The sequence below is a fragment of the Brienomyrus brachyistius genome, chromosome 22 (genome assembly GCF_023856365.1).
Source record: "Brienomyrus brachyistius isolate T26 chromosome 22, BBRACH_0.4, whole genome shotgun sequence".
NCBI lineage: Eukaryota > Metazoa > Chordata > Actinopteri > Osteoglossiformes > Mormyridae > Brienomyrus > Brienomyrus brachyistius.
In genome coordinates this window covers 11,399,381-11,407,972 of record NC_064554.1, presented here as the reverse complement: position 1 = coordinate 11,407,972, position 8,592 = coordinate 11,399,381, and the positions used below count along the sequence as shown (strand labels likewise).

The 8,592-nt window shown below is 49.0% G+C and overlaps 1 protein-coding gene across 2 annotated transcripts; it reads right to left on the bottom strand.

Annotated features, from left to right (window-relative positions):
* Positions 1–1,975: 1,975 nt before the first annotated feature.
* gtf2f1 (general transcription factor IIF, polypeptide 1) lies at positions 1,976–8,347 on the bottom strand. 2 transcript variants are annotated; one of them, XM_048992105.1, is made up of 14 exons: positions 8,171–8,347; positions 7,829–7,937; positions 7,567–7,613; positions 6,217–6,289; positions 5,738–5,931; positions 4,745–4,915; positions 4,152–4,357; positions 3,773–3,932; positions 3,597–3,655; positions 3,398–3,526; positions 3,240–3,310; positions 3,001–3,142; positions 2,757–2,889; positions 1,976–2,425 (listed from the first exon to the last, which is right to left on the bottom strand). In XM_048992105.1, the coding sequence occupies exons 2-14, from the start codon at positions 7,838–7,840 to the stop codon at positions 2,221–2,223; spliced, it is 1,602 nt and encodes a 533-aa protein (XP_048848062.1). In that variant the 5' UTR covers positions 7,841–7,937; positions 8,171–8,347; the 3' UTR covers positions 1,976–2,220. The 2 variants fall into 2 exon arrangements, with proteins under 2 accessions (XP_048848062.1, XP_048848061.1); XM_048992104.1 differs by having other exon boundaries at positions 3,237–3,310; positions 8,171–8,346.
* Positions 8,348–8,592: the final 245 nt, after the last annotated feature.

The following is an 8,592-nucleotide window of genomic DNA, read 5'->3' as shown; positions in this document are numbered from 1 at the left end:
GGCAAACATGACATTATTTGCACAAAGAAATGCGCGACTGCTCTATTTACCTCGTGACTGCAGATAGAGCACGATTAACCTTATTGAAGCGCGGGATCATAGACCCCAGTCCACTGTTTTGTCTTCATTGGTCAGTGAACTCCCAGTGCCGCGTGCGTGCACCCATGGGGATATCCATCCATCCATTTTCCAAACCGCTTATCCTACTGGGTCGCGGATATCCCAGAGGTGTGAGACAACAGTGCTAACCACTGCACCACCATGCCGCCCCCCCATGGGGATATGAAAGATTTCATTCTTTTCAAGACATTTATAATGTAATCGATGTCGTAACACTGATGCTGCGTCTAGATAAGCGAGAGATATTAAATTACTTTTCCGAGGACCAAATGTCTGTTTTAGACGAAACCACATAAGCAACCAAAATAACAACTAAGGTAACTGTCTTTAACATTTTCTTCAAATTTGTTCTATTGAGAATCTTTATAGTTTAAGGTGTGTTCATTTGTGCAAAAGAGGATTTAAAATGACTCATTATTGCAATGGATCTTTTTAGCACAAGTAATTCTTTGTGAAACTGAAACGCTGTACTGTCTGTGAATTAATACGCTACGCCCAGCCTCTTAAGACTGTCTGCCAAATCTGCTTCTTCTCTGCCCCCTGGTGTTCATTTTTAAAATTGAACGCGAGACAGCGCGAGCTACTTAGCAGCCCACTGAACGTAGTTAAACGCAAGCTGTTAGAATATCTCCGTTTTGGTCATTCTCAACTCACCGTTGCACAAATATTCACCTTCCCATTTCAAGACAGATTCAAGCCGATGCTGCATATAGATCACACTACCGGTATAAAATCTATTATTAATTATCGGTCTTGGACGCATGCTCTGCAGTCCTGAATCCAATAGATGATTGAAAAATATTTTTTAGAGGGTTAATATAGGACAGTCACTACCAAACTCTGCACTCACATGGGAAACTGAGAATGAACAGAATGAATGGAGGAAAGTAACACTGGACAGAAAGCAGGCCAGCCCAAAGCATAAGCCAACTAATTAAGCAGCTGCTTGGGTCCCAGCGGCCACCAGGGGGCGCCCCCATCTGATCAGCCTGTCAGAATAGGAAGGAAGATGACAAATGGCAAGTAGGATAATCAAATTTCGCTTAACGTCCCGCGAAGGGTTGGGCCGGTGCTGCGGTCGCTTTCGAAATGTCTGACACGCTTTGATAAATTCAAAGCTTTGCACCAACATAAACACTAATTTGCGCGGAGGCCTGAGTCTTCCACACAGCACTGTCACTGCTAATGAAACAGCACCGTCGCGATTAATGTGCGCCTGTGATGGAGGGCCTATACGTGGGAACACACTGACACTGCGGGACATTAACATTTCTCATAGGGCGCTGCTGGGTGTTCATCATCCGGATGTATGATCAATCAGAGCGCATCCTGCTGTCCTACTTCTTCCATAAAGGAGAAGAAAAGTGCCGTTATTAGCTGTAGACGTGGTTTCCAGTTCAGCCCACCTCAGATTGGGCTCGCTCCAATGTGGGGCCATAGCCGAGATAAGAGCACCAGTCCTGCTTTCGGCTGTATAGACCAGTCTGTTAACAGGAGTGGAAGACAGTGCCAAGGACAAATGATACAAAATCTGAAATATACAAGCAGTCGTTTGATCTTGCGAGACCCAGAGAGTGAGCAGGTCCCACCAAGCAGGACGTGGCGTGCTGGTCTGGAGCGGAGCTGCCGGGTGGCCATAGTACCGAATCCACGGCCATCTCACCCCCGCATGACTAGAACAGCACACCTCAGATGTTCACCGTCCATCAGGACTAAGGCAGATTGGGCAAATCGTCACATCTTGGACACTCGACTGGTGTTGATGATGTAATCTGTGCAACAGGGACACGGCTCCCTGTGGTCACATGACCCCCTCCCCCCCCCCCCCCCCCGTGAAGTTTCTGCACACCAGAACCCAGAGAGATTTATTTTATTACAAACTAGCAAAGTGTACAGGGCGGAGTTTAGAGAACAGGGACACAGTGAAAGGAAAATGGCGGCGGCTCTGCTGTCACACCTCAGTGGGAAGAAAGGTAGGATTTACAAAATAAAATAAAAGGCCCATCACAGCAGACAGGTACCGTTTTTGTACACTGACGTACGGCTTCAGACTGTCTTATAGACCTCCCAGCCCTCCTGTTTGACCCCTCCCCCCCCCGGCTACTCGGTGAGGTAGAAGTGCATCTTGTCGTTGATGTTCTTCCGCTCGGGGTTGAGCCTCTTCAGGATCTGCGCCAGCACGTTGACCGTCTGCTCGCTGCTGAGTCCCGTGCGCTTGGTCTGGAACTTCTTCAGCAGGTCCTTGGTGGTCATGGGCTTGCGGATGAGGTAACGGCGTACGGCTTCTTCCGTCAGCTGCACGTCACTGTGTTAAGCGGGAGAGGGGGTGGAATTAGGGGCGGAGTCAGCACAGAATGTCCAATAGCCAGCGGGACGATAAGAGGGAGGAGTCAGCACAGAGCCTCCAACGGCCAACGAGTTTCAGGGAGAAGAGATCAGCCAATCAGATGGGCAGAAACGAGAACTTAAACAAAAGGGGATGTACTCTGACATTATTGGAGGAAGACATAAGACATAAGTTTCTGTTTGATGAGATTTCTGAAAGCAGGGCAGAAGAGGGGTGAGGGACTGAGATGAAAGGGAGTCGGTCTGCAGCAGGCAGATGGGTGACGCAGATGCGGGTACGGGAGCAGAACCTCGAGCTGGGCGTGGACTTCCCAGACGCCGTCTGCTGGACGCTCTTCTCCGCAGGGCTCTGGGGGTTTGACACCATCTTCAGCCTCTTGGCTGGCGGGGTGTCAGAACTAGGCGGCGCTGTCTGCCGTTTGCCTGAATGTCGGGGAGAGGGGAGGGTCACTAAATTGTGCACTGCAGCAGACAGAAAGTCCGCATGTGAGGGATTGCTGCCGGGGGGGGGGGGGGGGGGGGTGGGGGGGGCACCTTGCTCGAGCTTGGTGGCGGCCGCACGGAGCGTGCTGGATGTGGACGCCGCATCGATGGACGGGGTCCCAGGCCGGCTGCCTGTTCTGGAGCTGCCTCCGGACCCCCGGCCACCCCCCCGCTTTGGTGGGGTTCTCTTTTTCTGTGGGGGGTATAGGAGAGTCAGTGAGCACTGCCCGCACATTCAATCACGTCCTCTACGGTTTCGACGAAGGCATGCGGGCGCAGTGACACACCACCATGAAAAGGGCGGAGTCGGCCCTGCCCTCGATGTCGCTGTCCTCAGAGCTCTCCGACTCCTCGCTGCTGTCTGCAAAGCAAGTCCCACATCAGACACCGTCTGCCTGGCCAATCAGGCCTTGGCGCCACAGACGCCCCTCCCCCAAGCCGCGCCCACCTCGCCGCTTCTTCTTCTCTTGCTGCACCGGGGTCTTCTTGCCCTCCTCCTCCTCCTCCTCCTTCGCCTCTTCCTCGTTCTGCTTCTCCTCCTCACTCTCCTCCTCACTCTCGGAGGCCTCGTCGATCCCTGCGCATATCAGACGCGCTCAGTCACCATTCCGACGTGGCTGGGCGGAGCCTGGCTGCAGCGAGCTCACCTTTAGGGACATCCTCCCCTTTGTTGGGTTTCACCTTCTCCTGCTCGTCGTCCTCGGAGCTGCAGCAAAGAGAGACTTGATTGCACTGGGGGGGGGGCAGAGCAGGATGTCCCCCAAGCCCTGAAGCCCACGGAGGACTAGAAAGGCCATCTTTAAAGCCGGGGTTGGGTGCTCACCTGCTGTCGTCTGACATGTAGTCCACCTCGAGACCCTCAAAGTCGCCGTCGTCGCTGTCCTCCATGGCCTCGCTGTCGCTTCCCTTTTTCTTCTTCTTCTTCTTCCCCCCCTTTCCCGTCTTAGCTGCCTCCTTCTTGGGCTTTGGCTTACTCTCCCCGTCTGCACAGGGATAGCAGCACATGGGGCAGCGAGCCGGAAATAAACTCACAGCAGGCGGGACATTCATGCCAGTTGGTGCTGCTGCCTCAGTTATCCGTATAAGCAGCCTTGCATAAAATATAAGCAAAACTTTTAAAATTCATTGGACATCAAAATAATGCCGGATGTTCCCAGGCCACAGCCCTCCCCTCACCCCCATGTCAGGCCACACCCCCTCACCCTCTCCCACGCTGCTATCACTGTCGTCACTGCTCATCTCCAGATCGTCCTCCAGGTCATGGATCCGCAGGTCTCCCCCTTTGTCCCCCTTCTTCTTCTTTTTCTTGCCAGCCTTTTCTCCTTCCTCCTCGTCATCCTCGCCACGCTCCTGCTCACGCAGCCGCCTCTGCAGCATGATGCTGAAGTGATTGACCACCTTGTTTCTCCTGCAGGAGGTGAGGGCAGTGAGGAGGCCCCTGGGTTAGTCAAAGACCGCCCCATGCGATACAGTAGCTCTGAGACCAGAGGCCTGTCGCCTGCCCCACCGCCCATCTTGTGCCCCCCATGTCACTATGCCCCCTTCTTTAGCTTCCCCCAACCTCCTTACCCACCTCACCAGCCTGTTTACCTGACCTTCCCCACAGACCACACATCCCAGCATCCCTAGCCTCCTCACCTGCCCCACTCCTCCCCCGCCCCACTCCTACTTCTCCTCCTCCACACCTGCCCCACTCCTGCTCCCCCGCCTCCTCACCTGCCCTACTCCACCTCAGCCTCCTCACCTGACCCTCTCCTCCTTGGCCTCCTCACCAGCCCCCCCCCCACCTCCTCACCTGCCCCACTCCTCCTCGGCCTCCTCTGCGGTGAGGGTGCGGTGCTTGGCCAGTGGGGTGAAGTTGTACCAGGCGCTCACGGGGAAAGCCTCGAAGGCTCCGTCGGGACACTGTGTGAAGATGTAGTAGGAGGCGTTCTCTGTCACACCGCCCTTCTTCTGTCCCTTGAACCTGAAATGTACAGGGCGGGGGGAGGGCAGGTTCTCTGCATCACTGCCCCCAACTGGCCCAGACGGCACATAGCAGGCAAACACCACCTCACTGCCACCTCCAGTCAGACTGAGCGGGAGACTTTGTGCAAACACAGAAGGCTGACTGCCGACTGATTCGGAGACTCAAGGTAAGAAACACATAAAGGTGAAGTGGGTTGTAAATCGAACTTTGGTTCTGTAATGTCTATTAGTGCTGCTACAAATATTCAAGAGGTTTGAAAATATTAAAATTAAAAAAGATCTATAATGAAAAATCCATATTGGAATAACTGGTTAATAACCAAATGTGTAGATCATATTCTGACCACAGAGTGGCGCCAGCACAACTCATCTCAGAAGTAACACAGGCATAACATGAGAAAGTAAACAGAAGACAGCAGGCATGGATCAAGGCAGGCCTCCTAGCGCTGGTCGAAAGCGCCCAAAAAGCTCGGAAGTATAGGCACATTTTCAGAATGTCGGTAGCGGTGTAAAATTCCTCAAAAATGACTAAAACAAGATGTACAAACGAGGTGGAAGAGTTCATTTTGTACGTTTGTAAGTCTTATTAACAAAGTTCTTTTGGCATACATTCTTTTTTAATCCGAATTTTCTAGTTTAAAAAAGAGCTCTGTATCGTATTGGAACTTATCGGGTGATACCCTCTGTTCATGTATCAGGATCGTATCGGCACTGAAGATGTGGGATCGGTGCACCTCTACCTGGAAGTGGAGCTGTCAATGCAATATCTGCTATTATCGCTCATGTTCAGCAGAGTCAGGGTGGGCGCATAGGGCTGTACCTCCTCCCCGCCTTGCCGTTGACCTTTAGGATCCAGGGCTGGTCCTCCACCCGAAATTCCCGGGTGACGATGCCAAACTTCTTGCGCCGGGCTTCCTCCCGCTGCTTCTTGCCGAACTCGCTGCCAGCCGCGCCCTCCACCACTTCCTCCTCGCCGTACATCCGCCTGTTGCTCATGTCCCGCTCCATCCGGGCCTGGAAGCCCCAAAGATCGGGAGCAGGAGGAAAAGGCAGGGAAGGGATACACAGGGATAGACAGCCTTAGAAGCCAGAAAGATTGTAAATATTCCATCACAGTGTTTCCCAGTCCAGTCCTCAGGGACCCACAGACGGTCCACGCTCTTGCTCCTTGCCAGAAAGTCCAGCAGCTGTGTGCTGGGAGGGATCAAAAAATGTAGACTGCCTGCAGGTCCCCGGGGACTGGGTTGGGAAAACATTGTTCTATCAGATCACAGAGATGGCAGCTTTGTGCATCAGTACCTGGGCCCAGGTGGAGCAGTTCACTTTGTCTCCAGCATTAAAAGCCATGATGTTGTATCTCTTATTGGTGTTTCTGAGAGAGAAGCATCAAGGCAAAGTTGAATAGAGCAACGATTTTTGGAGGGCAGGCTGCATTTGTAATCATTTACAGAGGTGGGTAGTAACGCGTTACATTTACTCCGTTACATTTACTTAAGTAACTTTTTGGAAAAATTGTACTTGTAAGAGTAGTTTTAATGCATGATACTTTTACTCTTACTTGAGTAAGAAATTTCAAGAAGAAACGGTACTTTTACTCCGTTATTCTAAGACATATGTTGCTCGCTACTTGCTACTTTCATTTTAATAATCTGTTATTCGCTACACAGGTGATTTTTTTGTCATATTAGTCCAAGGGTTCTGTCACATGATTCTTTTTTCGCCAATCAAATGTAGTTAATAACGCGTCACTCAGTTTCACCAATCAAATGGAGCCATACAGTCACATGACCACACAAAATTTACACGGCGCCGCACAGAGCAGTGACTGAAAGGAGAAAACAATGGCGCAAACAACGCCATGTGATTTTGAATCAGATTAAGCAGAACACCCCTGGCCGCACATTCGATCAATGTTTTCATTACAGATTATAAAACAGAACAGCTATGTCATGCACTGTCTTACGTGTCTGCCTAAGCGTGTCGACATTTCAACCTACAAGAACTCGACTTCGAACTTGAGGAAGCACGTTGCGGTATGTTGTAGTATATGTGTTTTGGCTGTGGATTTTATAACGTAATAACATCATAAATAACTGTCAAATGTACATTGCTTTTGAGTAATTTATCACACTGCAGCCTCACACACACACACACACACGATGCACAGCCTGTTCCTCCGTATAATCTCTGCCTGCTGAGCCCATTGTTATTGCTACGATATTATTAGCATTTCCTGTGGTTGAATTTGCCTTAATTTATGTTTAATATTTTGTCATTTTGTGAAAACATTATTTATTGTTTTAGTTAGAATTTGCATTGCTATTTTGTTTTTGTCTATTTGACTACATTCATGCTCTGAAACAATAAATCAAAAGTTACTCAATAAGTTACTCAATACTTGAGTAGTTTTTTCACTAAGTACTTTCTTACTCTTACTCAAGTAATTATTTGGATGAGTACTTTTACTTTTGTCACATTATTCTAAAGTAACTATACTCTTACTTGAGTACAATTTTTGGCTACTCTACCCACCTCTGATCATTTATTTTATCAGCATGCACCAAGCACTGTGTGGAAGTCTGCATTGTCCTTTCACATTACATTGTGGATACTTGCAAACAAGTCCAACTGCATGAGGGAGATACTCACTTAGGGACCCTGACAATGTACTCCATCGAGGAGGAACTACTACTGCCCTGTAAAACACGATAAGAAAGGCCTGTCACATATTGAAGTAAAGCACAACAGTTACAGCTTACCGAAGGTATCTTACACACAATACGTCACTCGGACAGACGTTTTTTAGGAAGCCAAGACATGGAGGATAAGAGTAACATACACATTTCAGAACACTATTTAGCATAAAACGAAAAGTAGTATCTCAAGTGTTAAACGTGCTTCCACGACTTACCAGTGAAGTCATGTTTGCTCGGGATCGAGGCAAAAACCACAATCTGCAGGATATTAAACCCAGAAGGTGATTTACTTATTGGTAGCCGGATACACGGGATTCATGGGAACTGAACAACGGGACAAACAAAAAAATATTTAAATTATTTACAGTCAATCGATGTCTTTCTCGATTGTACGTCGCTCTGCATAAAAGCGTCTGGTAAATAAATAAATGTTAATGCTAACGTAAATTTAGAAATCAGCCCACCGAAGCAGTGAGGTTATTAAACAACATTCAACTTTTAATAAACTACCGAAGACTGCTTGCCACGGGCATACAAAGCTAAAATGTTTGATTTACCTAGGCTTTAAATCCGTTTGACACTCTAAAGACCCCGGTAGAATATAAATATTAGAACAAACTATAACATAAGCGCATAACGAACACTGCACTGAATATGAGCTGACTGAAATCCTGTAGGTATCGCAAAGCAACGCACAGTTCCTGGTCCGTCCGCATTACAGACTGGTAGGAAACAACCCCGTACATGCATTGGTTCCGGGATACACTATCGCATTATTTTATTTATCAGTCTAAAATCATAAACGGTGCCTGCGATGGGTTGGCGCCCCATTTTAGGTTATTCCCTGCCTTGTTCCCATAGCCTCCGAACCACCGAACCACCCCCGACCCTGAATAAGACATGTAGTTACAGAAAGTACGTTTATGGATGTATGGATTGATTGATAAAATCATAATCGCTACTGCTTTGGTACGGGTAC

Bases quoted from the DNA above. Each gene is read 5' to 3' on its own strand.
- gtf2f1 (XM_048992104.1), bottom strand. The intron at 3,143-3,236 runs GTGTGTCACTGC...TACCCCCCACAG, and splicing joins ACTCCGCCCTTTTCATGGTG to AAAAAGAGAACCCCACCAAA. The intron at 2,890-3,000 runs GTGCCCCCCCCA...CCCGACATTCAG, and splicing joins CGCCACCAAGCTCGAGCAAG to GCAAACGGCAGACAGCGCCG.